This window comes from Haliaeetus albicilla, chromosome 2 (assembly GCF_947461875.1).
Source record: "Haliaeetus albicilla chromosome 2, bHalAlb1.1, whole genome shotgun sequence".
Lineage (NCBI taxonomy): Eukaryota > Metazoa > Chordata > Aves > Accipitriformes > Accipitridae > Haliaeetus > Haliaeetus albicilla.
Genome location: NC_091484.1, coordinates 30218566 through 30241284, shown reverse-complemented (window position 1 = coordinate 30241284; position 22719 = coordinate 30218566). Strand labels below are relative to the sequence as shown.

General features: G+C 42.2%; 4 protein-coding genes across 8 annotated transcripts in view; 2 read left to right on the top strand and 2 right to left on the bottom strand.

The window, feature by feature from the left end:
• Positions 1–1865: 1865 nt before the first annotated feature.
• C2H7orf25 (chromosome 2 C7orf25 homolog) lies at positions 1866–5836 on the bottom strand. Of its 5 annotated transcripts, none has more exons than XM_069812276.1 (2): positions 5705–5836; positions 1866–3438 (listed from the first exon to the last, which is right to left on the bottom strand). In XM_069812276.1, exon 2 carries the CDS (start codon positions 3420–3422, stop codon positions 2154–2156), a length of 1269 nt encoding a protein of 422 aa, XP_069668377.1. In that variant the 5' UTR covers positions 3423–3438; positions 5705–5836; the 3' UTR covers positions 1866–2153. The 5 variants fall into 5 exon arrangements, with proteins under 5 accessions (XP_069668377.1, XP_069668395.1, XP_069668405.1 ...); XM_069812294.1 differs by having other exon boundaries at positions 5701–5804; XM_069812304.1 differs by lacking the exon at positions 5705–5836 and adding an exon at positions 5369–5520.
• Positions 5837–9364: 3528 nt separating this feature from the next.
• Positions 9365–16996, bottom strand: PSMA2 (proteasome 20S subunit alpha 2). Its single transcript, XM_069812243.1, has 8 exons — positions 16864–16996; positions 14463–14539; positions 13715–13847; positions 13173–13295; positions 12686–12767; positions 11503–11576; positions 10986–11043; positions 9365–10906 (listed from the first exon to the last, which is right to left on the bottom strand). The coding sequence occupies exons 1-8, from the start codon at positions 16902–16904 to the stop codon at positions 10790–10792; spliced, it is 705 nt and encodes a 234-aa protein (XP_069668344.1). The 5' UTR covers positions 16905–16996; the 3' UTR covers positions 9365–10789.
• Positions 16997–17243: 247 nt separating this feature from the next.
• On the top strand, positions 17244–19096 carry MRPL32 (mitochondrial ribosomal protein L32). The gene is made up of 3 exons (XM_069812259.1): positions 17244–17440; positions 17691–17872; positions 18452–19096. Exons 1-3 carry the CDS (start codon positions 17317–17319, stop codon positions 18704–18706), a joined length of 561 nt encoding a protein of 186 aa, XP_069668360.1. The 5' UTR covers positions 17244–17316; the 3' UTR covers positions 18707–19096.
• Positions 19097–19238: 142 nt separating this feature from the next.
• The window catches only part of HECW1 (HECT, C2 and WW domain containing E3 ubiquitin protein ligase 1), a 359806-nt gene continuing 356325 nt past the window's right edge, over positions 19239–22719 (top strand). The window contains exon 1 of the mRNA XM_069812200.1: positions 19239–20476. The gene's annotated coding sequence lies outside the window, so the exon portion shown is untranslated. The remainder of the gene's footprint in view (positions 20477–22719) is intronic.

The following is a 22719-nucleotide window of genomic DNA, read 5'->3' as shown; positions in this document are numbered from 1 at the left end:
ATAAGAGCTCTTGGGGCAGAAATGAAAGGCATGTTTCCTTCCAGCTGTTTATAGCACTGTAACATTTCACAAACACCCATGATTGTGCTCTGGTCAATCCACCATACCATGATAAACCACCATCTCCCTAAGCTCCTGTATGGTGAAGCTGGGACTGTTAACTACTAAGGCAGACTGGCATTTCTGCAGCACAGCCAACATATTATTTATATAGTTTCATTGCATTGGTCCTCCTTTCCCTTCAGAAGAACTTTCAGGGAAAATAATGGCTACAGTGGGGGATGTATCCTGCCACGAGGTTTCCTTACACCGTGTTAGGCTGTAGGAACAAGCTAGATGTTTTGTTAGAACAACTCACAAAGGGAGACCTGTGAAACTAGCAGGTAGAAGACTGGATGCTGAAGCAGCAAAACCCAAAATCCAGTTCCACCTATCTTAACTAAACCCCATGAACTACCTCAGTGACCAGCAGAAACGAGGGGCAGGTGGAGAGCAGACTGCCCTCTGCGTTCTTAAAAGTTACAGGTAAAGATACACAGCATGTAGATATCGGCGACAACTCCTAAAAGGTTACTCTACAGGCATAGTAAGAACAGAGCAGAGCAAGAGTCATACTGACAATAAGTACACTTTTGCTCCTCAGAGTTAAGCTTACTCAGCTGGAGGAGACATGCAGAGTAGTTTTGCTGGCATGCCAGTATCTTTATACCAGCACTGGAGTATACCAGAGTACCAGAGACAGAAAGAAACAGGTAGAGACTATGGCTAAGGGCAGCATTGCAGCTCCTTTGTAGGAAGAAATTTAGAGTGGAGTAGCAAGAAGCAAGGGAATGTTCTTTGTCTGAACTATATATAAACTGCATAATAATGCTATCTTGTTGAACAACAACGGATAAAATACTCTGTGGGTATCTCTTTCACTGACTTGATAAAATGTATAGCTCAGGGCCAAAAGGTTCATTCTGACATCTCAAAATTTTCCACTAGGAACCTGGTGCAAATTAATACCAAACAGCAAGTGCTGTCATTACAGCATACAGAAAAACATTAGGAAAACTTCTATACCAGCAACTCTCTCCTGGTGGTCCGGGGGGGGTATTGTTTTTTATTCTACCCTTTGAGTAAGACCAGCAATTACAACACCAGTGAAAAAGCCTCTCTCTACTATAGGGCAAAATAGCATTTAACAACAAACCCCACAAACCTACTTCTCCACCACACCAACACTAAAGGAACTCAGTGAGGCTTTGTTTCAGGTAATGCACAAGAAACAGAGCCAAATTCAAGTTCACCACAAGTACTCAGCAGACAGCTTGCTAGTACCAAAACCTACCTGGGTGCAGGTTCAGTTTAGGAGGATTCTGTAATCTGAAGCCTCAAGCTGGGTTTTGCACACAGCAAGACTTTGCACTTGGGCAAAGGCTGAGAGAAAAGGGAAGCAGATTTGCCTCCTTGGTCTGCTACCACTGGCTGTCCAGTTTGGCCCAAGAGTCACAACATATTAGTGCCAATAAACTCCAATTTCAACTGATTTTTTTTCTGGGAATTTTAAAGCTGTTGCCCAATTCAGTCTAACATGGTATACATAGAGGGGTTCCTTCCAGTAAAAGGAGGAAGGCTTAAGTTAGGAGGAAGGCTTAAGTTGGTTTCTATTCATGGCTACTCGTCATGTCTGCAGGAAACAGCATTCACACAAAAAGGCACAGGTCTCTACACAAGGTACCACTGAATCCACAAAGAATTCAGTTGAACAGGATAGGTGAAAGAAAGATTTAAGTTCCCCAGAAGTCAAGCCTGAAGTCCATCTAACGTGCTGAATTTAATCTCTCTGAAAAGGAAAAAAATGACATGGGCACAAAGGTAACTGTGCTTTAACTGAACTTTTTAATAGGGATGGATACAATTAATATACTGTACACCAGTTAACAATTATTACTGAAATCTTATTACCTTAGTGAATAAATTAATGGTCAGCTGACCAAAGAAAGCAAGAACTGAGTAAAGATATTGCAAATGCCTTGAGGAACCCTTCCGCTGCTACAGTTACTGTTTTCACTGATACACACCCAAAAATGTATTATGACACCTCTTATTTCTCCAAACACCTCCACTGCAGCACCTGCAATATTTCAATGACTAACTCATTAAATGACTTACAGTCCATTATCAGTTGGGCAGCTCTTTGGTAAAGGTGTGGCAACAGATTCTTTGCTTTCTGTCAATGCTCGCGGCTGATGGACAAAAACACTGAACTTGACACCTTGGTTAGCCGCTGCCCTCACAAAACCACTATTTGCAGTCATGGTAATGGCTTTTAAAGTGTCTCCTGTCCCAAAAATGGTTAGAGAACGGCTGTTGATTTTTGAACTAGCCACTAGTCCTAAGGCACGGTCAGATGGCTGATCTGGCACCACATTAATTCTTTTAACAAGCAACGCAGCGCGCTCTTTCTCCCCAGGTCCTCCCAGCGTTTCCAAGATGGACTGAAAATCTCTGATAGCGGATTCACAGGCAAAGAGCTCTTTCCCCTCCATGAAATTCTCCAGCTGAGGCAAGACTCTCTCCCTCCTTTCTTGAGCTGCTTGCTCTGTTAGCACTTTTTCTTTGAAGATGAAGTAGCAGCCACCATAGCTCAGAGCAGAGACATAGGTTATTAAGGTAGTGATGTCCAAGTTAACCCTATTGCACACGTTTACTTTGATCTGGGTAGGAAAAGCAATCCTGGCCACTAAATTCTCCCGGTCTACTCTGGTCACCTGCAGGAGTTCAGGGCCTTCGTCATCTGATTCACTGGCACTAAGATGCTGGTTTTCTGTAGATGGCTCCACCAGTGAGTTCACAGCCACAATGTCTCCTCGCACAGATATTCCCATCTCCTTGAGTCTCTCTGCCATAGGACTGGACACGCTGTTGTAGAATGCAAAGATTATATGGGGATTGCTGTACTCCACTGGCTGCTGACGGCTTGCTTGCAGGAAGTCCTCTGCCTGCTCAATGATGCTTTTGTCACCATACTGGCCTCTCCCCAGCCAGATGTTATGCAGGGCCTCAGCCTTCCGACCGATGGCCTTCACCCATGTGTGACCTCCGTTTGCAACTACATCTACCACCAGCGTCTGTTTGTCTCCAAACCTGTCCTCATAAGCAAAGACTCGGAGGACACTGACGACATCCTCCAGGTTCTCTGCTGACTGAATAATGGCTTGGAGATGGGTAAGGTTTGTACTCTGCAGATGGGATTCTTTTATGGCCACCTTCCCTGCCTCCACCTTGTGTAAGAAGTTCAGCTCAGCCTTCAGTTTGCCACATAGTTTTGCCCCACCTTCTATTCTCCTTTTCTGGGACTTGGAAAGGGCTTCTGCTCTCTTGATCAATTCTTTGGCAACAGCAATTCTTTCACAAAGCAGCGACTGCACAGACATGTTGGAAACATTATTCCTACCAAGTGAAAGCAAAAGAGAATATTGTTATTGTATGGTCAAGAATAAAGACAGTCAAAAGAGGTCTTTGCAGCAGTATACCCTGGAGCTTTCCAATAGACTTAGTGCAACAGCAACTGGAATTGTAAAGCGCAAGCATCAAGAACCTGAGCGCAAGTCCCACCAAAGAGTTCAATCCCTTTTCTTCATTTCTGGTGATCCAACCTACAGCCTCAGAAGATCTCCGTTCTCAGCAAGGGAGAACGGCAGCATTCAAGTCTCCACACACACCTTCCAAGTTTGTGGTTCCCCCCCCGACACGCGAGTCCTTCACTGAACTAGCCACTTAGAGAGATCTCAGCTCTCACAACTCATTTGCAAAAGTTGTCATCCAGAGCAAAATTAAAGATCTTTTTAATGCCATAACCAGATCTTCCCTCTCTCTCTCTCACCACAGTTACCATTAAAATATAAAAGCTACCCACCACACTTACAGACATACATAAAAACTATGAAATCTGGCTCCCAGCAAGTATTTTAACACAGCATAGAGAAAGCTCATTGTATTTTACAATTAAGAGTAGCACAGCTCTGTTCTCTCCAGCTTCCAACTTACACTGCACAACTCCATGAATGAGGCCCTAACAACCCCCAGCAAAGTTTCAACACTACACAGCATCATGACAGACTACAATTCGTAATTCTAGAGCCAAGATGTGGAAACCTCTATGTCTTCTAGTTCTACTAGAGATTTACAGTGTTGCATCTGGTAAGTGTATTCTTTTGCCTCCATATTACGTTAGTATGTCTTCCTGAGCAAAGTATGACAGGAATTACTTAACTGAACGTGGGCTGGCTTTGATAAATGTAGGATTCAATACCACAGCAAAGAATACCATTTTTTATGACATGCAGTAAATAGCCACTATGAATAGTGAAATTAATTCATTTTGACTCCCAACTACATGTATAAACACATGCTCCTGTAATTCTTACCTAAGCTGCATATTGAAGGAAACTGGTATTAAAGGGCAAGACAAATGCAGCTTCAGCTGAAAAATGAACAACAGCATACTGCCTGGGTCCTAGAACAACTGGCTCTGCCAGTGCAGCTGTGCAGCTTGGCTTCAAACAGTTAAGTCACCCTTGCATTATGCACAAGTTCAAATACAGTCAGCATTAACCGCTACTGGTCCAGTCAATACCCAACACCACCAAAATCTCCCCCCCTTCTTCTCAACCAAAAAGCCTAATGTCTTCCAGCACGACCTACTGACTCTCTTCACGGTCAGAGGCCAGTGAAATCAGTCCTTCCCCCACCAAGTCCTCACCATTGCCACAAGCTTATTCTTGTATGTAAAGCAAGAGTAACACCCCCCAGTTACTCTTTGGCACCTCTCACCACAGCAGCTTCAACTTCTACAAACATAAAAAGGCTTCAAGACAAAGCTTACTTCAAGTTTTTCAGTGAAAGTAAGCCTGTAAACCCAACCACTTTTTCAGCACAACAACCGCGACGCGGCCTCACTATCAACCACAAGGCCTCCAGAAGAAAAAGTTCTCCTTAAAATGAGGTAGGAAGGAAAAGTAAAACCCTTCACACGTTTAACGTTTGCTGTCAAAATGAGGGCCGGCAGGCCGCCCGCTGAGGCGGAGGCCTCAGCCCTCCGCGCGCGCGCAGAGAGGTCCCGCGGCGACAGCCATCCCCACGCCCGCGAGACACGCCCGCCATTTGAGGGCGCCCCCCGGGCCGCGCGGGGCCCGCCCCGCAGCCCGCCTCCTCGGCCTCCCACCCTCAGCAGCCGCGCACCGGCGTCGCTTTACCCCTTTCCCTTCCTTCCTTCCCTTCCCTTCCCTTCCCCCCCCTCAGGGCCCGCGTCCGCCCTCGGCGGGGAGCGGCGGAAACGGCCGCTTCTGCCGCCCCCGGCCCGGCCCGGCCCGGCTCTCACGTGAGAGCGGCGCCGGGAAGGTCGCGGCGCCATCTTGGGTGAGGGCAGGGTGCCCCCGGCGGTTGTCCGCAGCCCCTCTCGGCGGCGGACCCCGGGGCCGGCCCCGGCCGCACCCTCCTTGACTCGCCGTCACCCGGCACACCTTCCCCGGCAGGGCGGGCGGCGGGACCCGGGCGGCCGCGGAACGCGGGCTCCTGCCCACCTTTGCCCCCCGGTCACTATCGGGACGCGACGAGCCCGAGCCCGAGTCCGAGCCCGGGCTCGCCTCGCCTCTCCGGGCGCTCCCAGGCGCCGCTCCCTCCCCCGCCACCGCCTTCCCCCGCAGCCCGTACTCACAACCCGGCGGCAACAGCCTTCGCCCCGGGCAGCGGGAGGAGGCGGCCCGGGCCGGCGTGGCGCGGGTCGGCCCGGCCCGGCCCGGCCCGGCCCAGCACCTCCCCCGGGGCCGCCGGGCGGGGACAGCCGCCGCACCCGCCTCGCTGCGCCGCCGGCCCCAGCCCGGCTCTCCTCCGCGGCCTGCCTGCAGTCGCGGTCACGGCGGTCCTCAAATAAATACGCGTTTTATCCCGAAAAGCCTTTATTAAAGAGCAAAGACAGTACATTAGGTCAGAAAGGCCAGAGGCAAGTCAGCCTTGGGCTTGAACGTCAGCGGGGAAGAAGCACCCATGGCTCAATGCACGCTGGGTTGAAGAAGTTCAGAAAGCAAAAACGGGCGTTACTAAACCCTTTGGTGCTAAGTGCGAACAAGCGTCCTCCTGGCTCGCCCCGAGCTGCTGCTTCCAACGAGTAGACATCTCCGTGGCCTCTAGCCTCTCTCCAGGCTGCAGCGATACTCCCTAACTTGCCTTCTCGCCACCTACTCCTGGTGGCTGGCCCCTCCAGTCATTATCTTTACTTGTCTAAATGATTTCACAAGATTCTGCCAAGCAATAGTAAGCCAAAGCAAGTTGTAAGGGGCTTACTGCACCTGTACCTTCCGTCACACTGGAACCTAAAGTAATAACCTCGTGAAATTGTGATGCTGTTCTCAGATCCTGATCCTACTAGCTAAAAGAACAAAAGCCCAAAGAAATTCTATGTTATCATAGGTGTCACGCTATCCTCAGTTCCTCAGAGCACATCAGCTTCTAGGACATGCAAATCAAGACATTACCTACTTCAAGTGACCAGTGTCTCTTTTTCTTCTTTCAGATGACTGCATGAGACACAAGAAAAATGAAGCAAAGTCAGACTTCATGGTCTGCTTAAGTAATCAAACTTGTAATTTGTCATTTCTTACAAATGAACAGTGTTTGTCCACTTTATTCCCCCTTTACCCCCCTTTATGTAGCGAGTTGTTTTACAAAATACAAAAATTAATTGCACTTTCTGAAAATGACCACAACCACCATATAATTTGCTATTCCACTGCACTAGTATCTTTCACACCTAAAGTGATTTTGAGAAATACATCTCAAAATTACTATCTCCTTAGATTCTGAGGATTTTGAATGGAAAAAGATGTAAATTAGTTCCCTGCAGTTTAAAGGTTCCCTTTAAATACTAGATAAAATTTAGTTACTGTTCTAGACATGCAGTCACCTGAGCATGGCAATGATTTTCTTCAGTGTAGGATTAAGCAGTTTAAAAAAAAACAACCCACACCACATCACCTTCCCCATTAGAACAGCATAATATCAAGGTCTATCTGCCTACCACTACGAAAATTATCTAATACTCTTAAATAAACCCTGAGTTCAAAACATTATGCATATTCTTTCCAAATTACACCAAGTCCCATGAACTATGATTCTCTGTAGGGCTCAAGTATATCAGGCAGCATTAGGACTCAGTTCTTAACAGTGTAAAAGCCATCTTTCTCAACTACCAGCTTGGTGGCTCATCAAAATGAATAACTGGCAATGAACCATTAGACTATGGTATAGACCTACCCTCCTCGTTTCACACAAAGCATGGAGCAATTAAATATTACCACAGGAATTACAATGAGGGCTATAAGATCATCCCTCAGAGCCAGCCTGAAGAAAGCACTCTCAAAGGAAACTTAAAACCGATCATTTTTAAGCTTTTTGTCGTAAAAGACTATGTACTAATATATGGTGCTGTGATACCCTAGTGACAGCATTCTCATCTCTCTCATCTTTCTTTCTATTTGTTCTTAAAAGAAAAAGGTACCACCTTTAACAATAATCAAATCACACATTATTTTACCAATTCAAACAGTTTACATTCCTAAAAGCACTGACTGGGGCAAGCTGGTACAAGAGGTGTGAGAGACTGAAAGAGTTAATGTCTCAAACATTGTGGTGGGGCAAGTTCTGCTTAAAGACAAACCCTGCACAGCAAGGAACCAAGGTGAAAAACCCATCAGCTCAGACCTCAGCAACAGGAGGGGGAGGGCGTGCTGGAGGGTGCGCAGCTCCCTGTTCCGATAAGCTGTTCTGATACAAAGATCAAACAATGGCCGTGTCTGCAGGGAAGAAGTTACTCCACAAACGACCCCCAAGCCCAAAGGCTCACAAACTGCTCATTAACCTGACGAGTTCGGGTGCCCGCCTGAAGGAGGAGCAAGGATGATAAAAGGACACCAACTGAAGCTCCAGGCGTGCAAGCCCACCGGGACTGGACCCCTCAGCTGACTGGACACCTCGGCTGACTGAACCAACGCTGGACCCAGGACCGGTGAAATCTTTCTCTCTTCCTTTTTCTCTGTCTTCTTCTCTCTTTCCTTTTCCACAATCCCTACACCTCATATGTTTCAAGATACAAACCGTTGACCAAGTCTGAGACTAAGAGTAGATCCAGCCACGCCTAGACCGTTCTCTGAGGAGGAGTCTGGAAAGCAAGGGGGTCTGCTTTGAACCTCGTGACTCAACAGGAGGGATCTCCTTATTCCCTGAACTGATGTATACGGTTACACAGTTTACAGAAGTAGTCTTATGCCAATTCCTGTTGTGAGAAACCCTGCCACCTACTACCACGCCCCCCCAGTTCAGTTTGCTTCTGTCATGAATAAAATCTTTAACTGATCGTTTGGTGTCCTTTCACCTTAATTTAGCCCGAGGGAATTTCGAATTAAACACAACTCCCTGGTCTGTCCAGTCTGGGTCATGACAAGAGGACATTTAGAACATCCGACAAATGTACTAACTTCATGTTGCCACCCCTTTACAATGTTGTTGATAACAATACAAAGTAAAACCAACACCACTATATGCTTCAGTAAATGCTTCAGTAAAAATACCCCGCATGGTAATGGTTGTCCATCCTCCTAACAGGGTGTGGTGAAGTGGACAAACCCCCCCTCAACATTTATCCCAATTATCAGGTATCTGGAAGGCAGCACCCTCCTTACTTAGAGCACAATATTTTCCATAGAATATACAGAACAATTACTACATTTAAAACATTAAACCCCAGGAAAAGATGGAAGATACTCTTTTTTCACTTCCCTTCACCACCTGTAAAAAGTGAGTAAAATTCTACAGAGATGGAAGTTGTTCAATTATTTAAAAAAAAAAAAACAAAACCAACACCAAACCAAAAAACAAACCACACACCCCAAACCTTAAAACATTTTTTCGTTTGCTTCATTGTTACTATCTGGGGAGTGAGAGAGCATGATTTATTTGAAATTGCTTTGGTTTCAACTACCTTCCATAAGGTGTTCTTTGCTAATGAACTGTTTCCAGTAGAGGAGGCAACTAAGCTACTACAGTTCATGCTAACCATTTTCTGATGTACCTAGCTGCATTTTTTCATATACAAAATTCCTTTAAATACTTATATAGCATTAAAAACTGACTGAATGTGTATGAATATTCAAGTAGCATTCTGCTTTTCCGAATGATTCTGAAAGCTTAAGTTAAAGATCTAGCAACATCAAGTTTCCAGTTTCAGTTCCTAGTTGTTCATTTTCTCTAGAATAAGAATCAGAGCATGGATTTGTTTTCAGAGTAAAATACTCAAAAAAGTGATCTGGACTAAGTCTTAATGAACTGTTTGGACACAGCTTTTATTTCTGACATTTGGAAATAAAACTTCATTTATGGCATGCTTCAGAAACTCTTATTTACCTAGTGATAACATAAAACATCAGAAGACAGACATTGGAAAGAACAGATCGATCAGCTTATACACTGCTTTCTGCAGACTAACTCATACTTTACATTTTCTTCATTAGTTATGGCTGCTAACATGTAACCTGTCAGGCTGCTCCCATACCTGCTTAGCCTTATGTAAAAGCAGAGTGATCCAGCTATCGCTCCCAGTTCATTATCAACATTTTAACTATCAGACTGTAATAAAATTACAATCAACTGTAATAAAATCTGCAAACAGTAACTTAAACGGCTGCAGACCAGATTATTTCTGATGAAAAAAGTATATTTATCTTGTTTCTTTTGCGGTAAATTTTGTGTTTCTGTATAACCTGGACGACTCTACACATGTAACAAATGTATTGATACATACACCCACACACAATAATATTCAAGCATCTAGTTCTACACCTGTAAAAGTTGTGATGCATAAAGTGCTCTTTTCATTACTGCACCTTTAGAGTTATCTTGCAAGTTGGAAAACACTTCAGCACAATTTAAGGGATAAAGTAATTACATTACATACTCTCATTTTGCTTTGTAACTCCTGTTGATTTTTATTGATGATGATAAATGCATTTAATTTGCACTAAGAGCTGCTACTACCATTATTTCTAACAATATTTCAGGGCTGAAAAAGTGCAATTTCTAGGGCCACAAAAATAACCCAAGTAATAGAAAACAAGTTATTGAGACACAAAGACCAAGAGGGTCAAGGGCAGAGATGCTCAAGTAGATCACAGGTCACACCTGAAATGGAAGACTGTTCTGCCTCTTTGTGAAAGTACATGATCTTTTACACCAGCTAAAACCATTTCTGGAAGTTACTTAACATTTAAACAATATTCCAAAGTGAAAAAATTATCCTGTCCACTCAAAATTTAAATTCATTAAAAGAAGGTCTAAGATGAGTTCATCACAGCTGCATGGAAAATTCTGTTTCCTCAACAATAAAGATACCAAAGCCTCAGCTTTATGCAGATAAACAAGCTATGATTAAAAAGACACACACACAGACACCTTCCCCCAAAACAGTGGCCTTCAAATTTTATTCTTCAGCCTTTTTCAAGCTGTCATTATAATTTTACATTTTGTACAGTATTTTGTGTACAAAAATTCCATGTATCAAGGGAAAGAATTACCTGTAATAAGATACCATGTATTACAATATTAGGACTGTTGCATTTGCACCCATGATATTTAAAAAATCTCTCAGACAAACCATGTAGAAATAAGTATGCAAAAACTGCAAACAAAAACATTTAAGTAGCCAAAATTAAAAAGACCTTTGTGTGAATCACACAGTCTTGCTCAGTTTCTACTAGGCTATCGCAGCCAAGTAGTCCTTAACCTCAGTTGGAGTAAGCCTCCTAAAACCAGCTTCATTACAGATTCCAACTTCAATGTTGTCTTCTGTCATCTGCCCTTCAAAGCTCTCCTATTAAAGAAAACATACTTCAGTGCATCATATCAATGTCATAACAGTAAGAAACTTATTTCTTAAATATTTTGCTAACCTTTAGCGTTAAGATAGCCGTATGAATGGCATCTTCAAGCTCCAAATCTTCATTGTATCTGTAAACAGAAGTTCATGTATTTCAGCGTGGGACAAAGATCTTTCCAAATCCTAATAATCCTAAAGCCTCTAAAAACCCAAACACTACTAAAATCTTCCTGTTTCTCATACAAATGTTATTTGTAAGTACTGTGATATTTATAGTAAAAGTTATTATTTGTAAAAAAAAAAAAGTATTTTACCACTTTTCCTACTGACGCTGTGTAGAACTATTTCTGCAAATATGTTGAATATAATGTTTACTGCACTGAAATAATTCTCCATAAACACAAAAGCTGGAGTTTAAATAAAGCAAATTTCCTGTGTATGTGTAAATAAGTAAACTGGAAGCATCCAATCTTAAGTATTTTAAAACTTTGTTCTGATAATCTGAAAGTGTGCATTTTTTATCTGGCTGTTTTACATGGAACCTGAACAAAACAGATAGTATCCTTTCAGACAAATATCAAATACATTACCTTTTCTCAAGGAATGTTTTTCCATTGACATAATTTTTTCCCATTGCTGTTGCTTTCCATGCAAAGTAAGCTCCCTGTAAAAGCAACAATCTATTGAATTGTTTTGTGTAACTTAGTCAAACATTATGTATTCGATTACTTGGTAAAAAGTACAGAAGCAATTATGAAAATACTGAATGTTCTGAGAATATACGAGCCTATTTTGGATCACATGCAGACTAATTTGATATGGAAACATATGCTGTGAAAGTGTACAAAACATTTGTATAGGGCCCTGCCTATTTTCATCCCCCTGCTACTTTGAAAGATGAATTTAATAAGTCAGCCTCTTTGATTTGGGATTCCTTAAAGAGAAACAGTATGTTTGCCCTTGGCAATTAATACAGTCAGATCTTTCCTGAGGTTCACTCCATATATTCTTCTTTTTTAAGATTAAGTAACTTGTTGCAGATCAACCGCCTGATTTATCTTAGCTTCTAATAGGATATTTAGCCATCACTTGTATTCTCTCCTCTGGCATGAAGACTGTCAGCAGTTCTATGCCTCAATCAAGCTGCCTTACACAAGACACCTGCATTTTGCTTTTTACATTTGAGCATCAGGTAGTAATTCAAATTTCTGAAGCTTATCAAGGATCATTACAGTGACCTTTTTTTGTTTGACGTAAAGCGTTACAACCCACACATGCATCAAAGGGTAGTTTTTCACTGCACAAAGTGCACTGTAAACACAGCAAATAAACTCAAATTAACAACTGTCATTAAATTCTAAAGCATATGCATTATATTTCACAATGCAACAGATTTTGGCCTAACTTCCATCCAGTTTAGGGAACAACTATTTGAGCAGCATAAGCAGTCAAACTTTTTTTTTTCTGGTACCTGCTGCAGAATGCCACTCTTGTCACTACCAGCTAGGTGGGAAGGCATGAAAAGGGATGGTGATCTCCCTCAAAAACAGCTGCCATCCCTCAAGCAATACAGGAACATGCAGGCACAGAGTGATCCAGGCCTCCTCCAAGCACCTATTGAAATTGGCTCATTCTGACTTCAGAAGTTATGCTACAGGATCTTTTGTTCTAGCTCTGCATTCTTCTTCTCATCACAGAAAGTACTTCATGAGCACATATACAGCTTTAGATGTTTTATAAAAGCAGTAGAATTTACAAACGTAGGATACTTACAGAGGGATCCGACTGAAATAAATATGGCCGCCCTTCATTCCAGCCACAAATCAGCAGTGATACACCAAATGGACGAACACCACTACAGAAAAAAAAAAAAACCAACCAAAAACAAACCAAAAAAATCACAGTTGATATGTGAAATTTATTCAGCAAAAACCAAAGATGACTAAATTATTTTGGATGGGTTAACCTTCCCCCAAATGCTTCCCGCCAGCCCAGAGCTGTGATCAGGGATGACTAGCCAACCAACAGTACAAAACCAAAAGCATGCTGCCTTGCCCAACATGTTTATTTTCAAGATACGAAGACCCTATCTCACGCCCTGCCAGTTAGTGTTCCTCCCACTGGCCCACTTTCTGTGGACATTCTCCATTGAAAAACTCCCTTTCTGACACAAAAAATTCAATCACCAGGTAGTTGTTATTCCTTATATTTAAACAACATAATCTTTCTAAGCAACTTCAAAATTCAGAAAACCACATACCCAGATTGTGTGTATTCTTGCATCACAGAGGCAATTCTCTGTACTAGCTGAGCTGTTGGAATGGGCTCATGATAAACCAAGTAATATTGCTGAGCCAGCTTCCGAGCTCTGTGCACAAGTACTCTAAAAACAAAAACAAAATTAGTATGTCAAAGATATTCCAATCAGTTGTTACAGCTAGAACTGAAAACTTATAATAAATAACTATGCTAAGGAATTATACATCTGGCATAACACCAATGTAAAAAAAAAAAATACACTGTGCTGGGTTATCTTTATCAGCTGAGTAATCTCTGAAATACTTAAACTGAAACAAAGGTTGAATTACAATGCTGTTCATTCCCTACTCATTCTTTAGATAAAAGGTTATTTGACAAGGTATTGAATATATTAAGAAAACCTTAACATGAATTTTATATACTGTGTAATACAATATAATATTATGCCATACACTTAGAAGGAAACAGCTAATTGCTATCTGTTTCTTACATTTGTTCTATGAAAATGCATTTAAATGGCGACCAAATAAAATTTTTTAATACCTGTAATCTGGACCCATACCACTGTACACTAAACCTATATGTTTGGTAATTGGTTCTACTTTGTGGACACTCCTTTCATCATAAAGAATGGATTTCTGCTTCTTCTCAGTTGCCAACACCACTCCATTTGCAGCTGGAAAGGAATAAGATTTTTTTTTTTTTAGTATCAAACTAGAATTATGGAAAGCAGTCAAAACACAGAACAAGTTTATCGGACTGTAAAGAATTTTGCTCCTCCCTTTTTTAAAAACTCTTCAAGTTTACAATCACATTAAACAGAGATACTTTGATGAATCCACCCAACACATTGTTTCTCCTTTTAAATAATCATACAGCTCCCATAATCCCATTCTGAAGATTCTGAAGCACATATTAATAATTAAGCAGTTGAGGTAATTTTCTGTGTAATTTCTATATATATGGACACACAGCTGGAGTTACTTACTTAAGAGACAGGAGCACTAAAACAAAAAAAAGATGTCTACTTCTACCAGCTCAGTGTCTCCAAAATCACCCAAGCAATTTTCTTCCCCTAGCATGGGGCTCTAAGCTCCCTTCCTTCTTTATAGAAAAATTAGTGAGGTACAGGAAAAAAAAAAAAGGAAATATTAAACCCACTAAAAGATGTGAAAATCCACTGAAAGACAGAATATGTAATAGAAGGCAAGATGAAAAAAGACCTAGTACACAGTCTAAACAATTTTAGTTCTCTCAAATGATACTCAGAATCCTGAGTCCTCCACCATACCTTTAATCCCAACCGATGGAGCTCCTGCAGCCACTGCAGCCAAAGCATATTCAATCTGAACAAGCTTTCCAGAAGGACTAAAAAGGAAAATGCAAAAGTAAGCCTAACATAATTCTGATATGCTCAAATCTTTCCTACAACAATCTGATGCTAACTTGCTTTTTTAAGCCTCTTTACACCTAGCATCAGCATATTCTAATCAGAATTTAACCCCCCCTCCCCAAAAGACCACAAGTCTGAAGATTCATAACAGCTTCTAAAAGAACTGGACCTGTTCAGCACAGAACTCACTGCTGCACAGTGCTACTGGGATACTCAAACAACCCGCCTACAACTCTCATGAAAGCTAATGTGTCTTGGATAGGGAGCAGTGACTGGGATGCAGATTGAAGGAGGACAAGTCCATCCTCCAACTTGATACCATTTTAAACAAGTTTTCCACTCAGTGGAAAAAATCTTCAGAGCGCATCATGACTTTCTACTGAAATGGCACTATACATGTGGTTTGCAAAAGTTTTCAAGACCCTGATGTTCACTGCTGAAAGGTACAAGCAAAACACTGCTAATTTTTTTGACTGCCAAACACATATCAGGTCAATGGCACAAGACAAAAACAGCTCCCATTCCACCCCCAGGTATTCCTGCATTTTGTTTTAATGATCCATGTCATTCTGGTAATGGATGCAGAATCATAAGAACAGAGCAGCAGGTGTCAGGCTGACAAAGTAACTCATCCAGAATGAGGGGGATCAAGGGGTCCACTCTCGATCCCCAGGGAAAAGGACAGCACAGAGCCAGTCACTCACTGGACAAGTGATTTTGCAAGTCAGATCTGTTCTCTGGGCTGTATTTCAGACACTGTTGTTTTAATAGATGCAGAAGTAAAATAGAAAATTATGTAACTCAGTGCTTAGAGCAGTTAGAAAAAAAAAGCAAGCAGTAATCAATTAGTGTAGTTATTTATACACTGAGTAAACAGTGTATAAAAGTGACACAGTAATAATTCTAGCTTCTCCACTACAAAATACTAACAAACCAGAACAACAGTTTCCTATGCCAGCAATTGAAATATACAGAACATTAGCAAAATATTTTAAAAGTAAGCACAGCCTAAAATAAATAATTCTCAGCACAAGGAACAGGAGAATGAGGGAAAACGTAAGTATGTGTATTCTCTTCCATGTGAGTATAAAATCAAATGGCTTCAAGCTTCAGAGCATGTAGTACTTCTGTACAGTCCAAAAAGTTTGTAACTCTCTTAGGAAACCACTTCCGAGAGCTAATAAAGAATTTAACCCACTTGAGTAAAGCAGGCACATTTGGCGGCATCCATCAAGAAGATTCTTTTCCTAGTTTTAGATTGTGAACTGCTTCGTTTGCTTAACTGCAACAAGCTTGTAGTAACCCAGTTTCCAATTACACAGCATTACTCGCCTCTGAGATTAAGGGGACACTTTACCAAAAGCAGCACAAAGATTCTTGCATTCAGTTTTCCTTTCTATATATAAAACATAATTCTGGATAGCTTAACAATTTCATCAAAAAAGAATGAAAAGTAATATCCTTTTCTCTGAATTAATCTTAAGTGTATGTATTAGATCAACACTTTAATAGGTACCACTCCAATAGCATATTCATTCCGTGCATGCAATCATTCCCGCACCTAGCTGTGCGCAACACGAAGTGGAAGGAGAGCACCACCTGCAAGTGCAGCAGGAAGGGAAATAAACTATTTAAAACTCATCCGAAAGCTTCTTTCATTCCCACATCTGCAAAGTTTGTTCTGAAGCAAGCTCTCAAGATACCATAGCTCAGCTACCATCACGCATTTCCAGTTAGCTCAGAGTTAGGGAATTACTACCCACCCTAAAGAGAGTGCGTGGGGACCCTAAGTTTGCTAAACCGTTTCACCAAGCACTCGCTATAAGGCACTACCAGTGACGAGACAGACCTTAGGTCGGCCCCACAGTGACTCTGACTCACAGCAACGACAGAAGATAGAAGCAGCGACTGCTCTCGGGCCCGAGATCAGCGACACAAATCAGGTGGGAGCCGGGACTCTCACCTCAGCCCCCGCTTCTCTCCCCGGCTGCCCCTGCAGCCGTTCCGCTCACGAAGACTCCCAGCAGCCAGCTGCGTGCCCCCCTCAGGCGAAAGCGCCAGATCCCAGTCGCCTTCCCTACGCGCGCCCCTTCTGCCCAGGTCCAGCCGCCGCCGCCCCCAAGCGCTGGCAGGCCCGGCTCCGCCGACCCGCCGGGGACGCGATGACTCTGCAAAGTCCCCACTCCCTCCTGCCCCGGCGCCGGAAGACCGCTCCGCGTAGGCTGTGCGCCGTTCTCCCCCTCGCCCGCCGACCCGCCTGCCGAGAGCCCAGGCCTACAGCCCTCTCCCCCCCGAGCACCTGAACGTAGTGAGGGAGAAGCTGTAGCCGCGCTCCGCCATTTTGGAACAAACCCCTCCACTCCCCTCACCAGCTCCCTCTGCGCAGGCGCAGTCTCTCCTCCCGCTTCCTCCACGCGGACACAGCTAGCGCGCTGATTGGCCAGGAGGTGGAGCAGAGCGGAGCATGCAGGGAAGCAGCGCCGGGCCCGCGAGGGACGCGATTGGTGAAGAGGCGCGCCGTGGGGCATGCTGGGGGTTGAAGTCCTCGAGTGCCCCGCTTGCCGCCCCGCCCTCCTGGTAGCGAGAGGAATGCTGGGACGTGAAGTCCTGGTCTCCGTCCCGGCCGTGCCGCCAGGTGCTCAGGGCACTCGGTTTCCCAGAAGGCTCAGCGACAGGTGCGCATGCCCTGTGCGCCCTCGGGGGAGCGACCGCCTTCCCCTCCTCTGAGGCCTTGGCGGGGCTGTGTGGCGGTATGGCGGCCTTGGTGGTGGTTTTCTGTCCGCTGCCGCGGCTTCGCGGACTCCTTCAGCGCTGCTGGGGGCGGCTGGAGCGCGGCCTCTTGCTGGGTTTCTCCGGGGGCCAGAGCCCGCCCTGGGGTAGGTACCGGCCTGCTCCTGTCCCGGCTGAAGGCCGGCGGGACCTGTTTCTAACGTTGAACGGCGGAGGGAGGGGGCTGGAGCAGGAGAGCGCGCAGCCCTGGGGACAATGAGGGAACGGGGCGAGGGGCGCTGCTGGCTGCTCCTGCCTCCTCGTTTTGGGGGTGTCGGTAGCATTCGTCTCATATTTCCTCAGCTGCACGTGAAAATGGGGCTTGGCTGTAATGAATTGCTTTTTTTTTTCCTTCAGGACCAGCATTAGCTGTCCAAGCTCCAGCTTGTCTTCCAGAGCCAGTAGGCGACACTAGAGAAAGTAACGAGGCGCCCAGCTTCTTAGATAGCATCTTGTGGATGGCGGCACCAAAGAAAAGGCGCACCATTGAAGTGAACCGCTGCAGGCGAAGAAATCCCAATAAGCTTATAAAAGTAAAGGTAATCACCAAATTTCCATGGGCTTGCCACTGCAAATAATTTTGTTAATGGGAAACAAGCATGCTGGAGTAAGATTTACACCAATCATTTTTCATCTCACTTATTGTAGAGAATCATTATAGTGGTCAGTACTGACTGAACAACCTTTCTGGAATTTGTTTATAAATAAGCTTAGAATACATTGTAATCTTCAAAATACTTTGCAACGGGTGCATTCATCATGTGTGACTGTAGTCTGTGGTTAAATAAAAAGTGAAAGCCAACAGAATGTGAATTTTAGCTAAAAAGCTGGTATAAATGGAAAAGGTTTATTCTTTCTGTGCATCTAATTGAGTTGATAGGTATTGGGTCTCCCAGTCATCAGGAGGCATAATGATTTAGGTATTGACTTCATAGGCTATTTTTAGTAGTAAGCATTTGATGTAGCAGTGCATTGCAGAATACATAGAAGAATTTTGAGAAGGCAATTGAATTTCTCTGGTATTTCATTTAACCTTTTTAGTAGTTTGTGACTGTTCTCTGTTTCTTTTGTTGTTGTTGTTCAAATTACAAAATTTACTGGTTTCTACTGTTTTTCAGAGGAACATAGATGTTTGTCCTGAGTGTGGAAACTTGAAACAGAAGCATGTCCTTTGTGGCTATTGTTATGCAAAGGTCAAAGCAGAAACTCGACTGATACGGATGGAAATAGGTAAAAAGGAGGGAGGACCATTTAATACTCCTACTGTAGAGACTGTTGTCCTTTATGATGGAGAAAAGCCCACAGAAAAAGATGAAGGCAAGCGGATCATTGAAAGAGCCAGGAAGCGTCCATCTTGGTTTGTTCAAAACTGATGCTTTAGAACTGATGCTAACAAAAACAATTGCTACAGCAAGAAAGATCATGTTTTTCAAGAATATTTTCCTTGTTTTGTTCACGCAATGTTGATATGGATAACCTATGCACTTTTGGGAATCCTGCTTGAATCGTGTGTCATGCCATATGGTGTTGCAGTCAGGTGTTGTTTCTATAGCATGCAGTGGGAAATGCGTCTCAGTGATACATCGTAACAGTCAACAATTAAAGAGAAATCAGGATCTACCTTGGGTTTGGACATCTGCGTACAGTACACTGAATAATTTGTATGTTAATGTTCTATGCTGGTTTTGTAAATAACGTTTTTTTTCAACAAAGGGAAAACATTCACAGATGTAAAATAAAGTATGTTAAGTATCCTAGGGAAATATGATTTCTGTTTTTGGCAGCTGCTCTTTTGGAAGAAACAAAACAAACAAACAAAAGCCCCACAATTTCAAAACCAGTGTTGGTTAGAAACAAAGGATATTTACAAGGAAAGATACAGTTATCTGGTTATTTCCATGGCTCTTAGCAGAATCTGCCTGGAGCTCTCCACAGTGCTGCTGTTTGAGATATTCCTGGTTTTGAGCTAACTAGTGGTTGCCATGAAGTATTTGCTCTTTTTCTGTACCGGGCTGAAGGTGAAGTGTTTCTTGCAGTTGTCAGTATACAAAATAATTTTCTGTCTTAAAGGGAAATGGGGGAAATGGAAAGACTTCCCCCCCCCCTCAAAGTGCACAGTGATTTCTTGAGTGAAATAACGAATTTGAATGTAATGACTGGAAGTCTGCAAATTTGATAAGGACCAAAAGCTGATTCTTTGCAGCCATTGCTAGTAAGTAGTCTGGGTGGTCAGTGTCTGCTTGGAAAAAAACACACAGAACAGCATACAACAGCTTACAACAGCATCCTGGGTCTTCTGCAGAGGGGGCAACTCTGCCCTCTACTGTGCATTGGTACTCTTCAGTGGTGCAGTTACACCATCTAGCTGTGGCTTTTCACTAAGGTTTTAGACACACCGTAGCACCGTTACATTTAAGATTAAGGCTGTTTTCAGTTTTTGGTTGGGATTTTAATATGCCAACGGTACTGTTGGGTATTACAGTTCAGCCAGTCTAATAGCTGTTTGCTGCCAAAAAATGCAAGCCTGACCCTAACCCTGGCTAGGTTGCCCTTGTGTTTCCTTGGTACTTGAGCATATCTGCTCCTGTGCTGTCCTGGTTTGGGAAGCTATGCTGACAGAGAATTGTTCCCTGGCTTTCTACAGCTTGGTTTTCAGTGGGTACCCCCCTATAGCTTGGCTCATGTCAGGGTCAGAAAAGTGGCAACGTGGACAGTAGGAGTATGAAAGTGGAGGACACAGGACCATGCTTCCCAGAATAGCCTTTGTATGTACGTGGCTGAGCCAATTATGCCTGCTTAAGGAATGGGCTTGTGTGTGCTTTAACACCTCACTTCTGCTTTCCTTGCTCTGGATTCCATGTTCTGAAACATAACTGGTAGGAACAGATGTTAGCGGAGATGTTATATTTCTTCCATAGTCTGAGGGAATAATGAAAGCTGATAAGTGTAAATTGATGCCATTTAGTTGACAGTATCCAAGCAATCAACATAAGTTCTTTTTGATTTGTCCAAACAGGATTTATTGCAGTCATATCTGTTTTTCAGTTATTCAGAACTGAAGCCAATAAAAGGTGGCAAGTAGGATGCAGAGTGGAAGTCTTTCTTTTGACAGAGCTGCATGGGATGAGACTGACGTATTGGAGGTGAGATTAGCCAAGCAGTAAGACAGATATATTGTCCCGAGGGAAAGGTGTATATGTATTTTAGGGAGAGGTAGGGGTTTTTTGTTTCTTTGTGTGCATATTATAGGACCAATTACACTGTACTGTCTTAGCTGCTTTTTATATATTTTTGACAAAGGTTCTGTAGAGAAATAAGCTAAATTAACATGGGATGTTGAGAGTCATGGGTTAATTTCTCAGAAACACACAGGTATTATTAAAAAAAAAAAGACTTTTTCTCTAAACATGAGGGAGGACGTGTGGTTTCTGCTAATGGAGTAATAATTATAATTGGCAGTATATTGCATTAGTTTAGTTTATTGAATTATAGTATCAGTGAAGCAACGAAGGTGCTTTACAAATAGAGTTCTTATGAAACATGAATGAAGTTAGGCTGTGTCAACACTAGATGTTTTAAGATACTTGCCAGGCCACAGTTAGGTGATGATTCATAGCCATACTGCTTATGTTAGTACTGCATTTGTGCAATCCAGACAAGAGGACATGCTTGATAATGTTTCATAGTGGTTTTTGAGTAATGTGGGGGGAAAAAGTCATTAAAATATCTGGTATTCATGGTCTCTAAAAGATAAATTAGAAACAACTGACAAATATTGAAGATTTGTATATGCAACTGATACAGTACCAGTTAATTTTCCAAAAAAGAAATCACCTTCAGTGAGAGACAGAACAGTTTAGTTTGAATGACTTTTCCTTCAAAAGAAGAGTAAAGGAAAGCTTACTTTCATAGCTTTGTTTTATTAACACTGACAATATGAAGCTCTATTACTTTAAAAAAAAATAATTCCAGAATTCCTCTAAAATGTGGCATAGTCTGTTAGTTGAAATAAACCCTGTTTATATGTAATTTTGAAAGAAATATAAATTGCAACACTGCTAATATATAAATATACACTTTTTGAAACAATGTAAATTAAAACTAACAAAAAGCATACCGGCTGTTACAAATGCTGTACTCCAGAATCCATTTAAAAAGAAAAAATACATACCTCAGGGGAATTTCACTTTGATACACTGGGAACCTGCTAGTAGTTGAAAAAGACATTCTTTTTTGTCTAAAAATTTCATATGATTAAATACATGTTATATTTGATTATGTTTTTCTTCTGTAATGATTTTATGTAAAAATTTATTTTACATTTTAGAAAGAACCAGGAAGATGATGTAATGTCCTAAAATACAAGGATGCAAGTTGCTAAAAGATTTTGTATCATACTAAGATAGGGGTGATCTCTGGCAGTGATTAATTATGATATCCATAGAGGTTGATAAATTAATCACCCATTTAGCAAGGAAATTTTAATAAAAGGTTTCTGCCAGTCCTCATCTATTCTGTTGAACACTATGCTAGCAGGAGCTGGCAGTTGATATAAAATATACTTCTGTAAAGCACTAGGTGGCAGAGGAGCGTAGCTTTCTGGTAGGTGCAAAACAAAAGCCAAAGATCACTAGTGAGATAGGAAACAGTGTCAGATTGAAGAAATTTGCACCTGTGTAAGCAAAAGATCTCCAAGAAGACTAAATTTGCTAAGTACAAAGAAAGATACAATAGTTGTTATGAGACATAAACTAATCTATTGTAATTCATTGTTCTGACTAAATTTAATTAGATCTATACTGAGAACTACTGCGCTGGCTTTTATGTATATTTATGCACTTCTGCTCTTTGCTGGGTGAATTATTTGAAATTGCAGTTGTACCTATCATTTTTCCCTAACTTGATAGTGGAGCTCTTTTTATGCCTCTTAGTTAAAGTTGGCTTTCTATGTTGCTTTGTATGCCTAGTATATTCAGGTAGTTGACATTCTATTTATGCAGCTAGAAAGTCCTGCAAATAATAGGTCTGGAGGCATTCCAATGAATTTCAAGGTATAACTGCCTTGACTTTTTATAATCATAAGGATCAATTTGCAAACAGCAGACATGAAGCGGAAAGAAAAGAAAACCAATGTGGTGTTTAAATGGATATTAGTTGCTCAGAAGGGAATAGAAGATTGTGTGCTCCATCAAAGTTTTAAAATGTTCTGGAAACACACGAGTGATAAAAGTGCCTGTATCTTTAGAACTTACTTGTTAATTAGTATTTAAATAAGATATTAGCAAAAATCCTTCTTTTAACTCACATGACTGCATTGTGTAATTTATACATTGAATGAGGATCAGTAAATACAAGTTGTTTCCAAATAATTTGCCTAACTCTTAAC

Coding starts and splice junctions, on each gene's coding strand:
- PSMA2 (XM_069812243.1), bottom strand. CDS start 16,904: ATGGCGGAGCGCGGCTACAGCTTCTCCCTCACTACGTTCAG. Junction 14,540..16,863: donor TTCTCCCTCACTACGTTCAG/GTGCTCGGGGGG, acceptor TTTCCTTTTTAG/TCCTTCTGGAAAGCTTGTTC. Junction 13,848..14,462: donor TCCATCGGTTGGGATTAAAG/GTATGGTGGAGG, acceptor ATTCCTTTCCAG/CTGCAAATGGAGTGGTGTTG.
- MRPL32 (XM_069812259.1), top strand. CDS start 17,317: ATGGCGGCCTTGGTGGTGGTTTTCTGTCCGCTGCCGCGGCTTCGCGGA. Junction 17,441..17,690: donor GGGCCAGAGCCCGCCCTGGG/GTAGGTACCGGC, acceptor TTTTTCCTTCAG/GACCAGCATTAGCTGTCCAA. Junction 17,873..18,451: donor ATAAGCTTATAAAAGTAAAG/GTAATCACCAAA, acceptor ACTGTTTTTCAG/AGGAACATAGATGTTTGTCC.
- C2H7orf25 (XM_069812270.1), bottom strand. CDS start 4,492: ATGCTGTTGTTCATTTTTCAGCTGAAGCTGCATTTGTCTTGCCCTTTA. Junction 3,439..4,415: donor TCCTTCAATATGCAGCTTAG/GTAAGAATTACA, acceptor TTCACTTGGTAG/GAATAATGTTTCCAACATGT.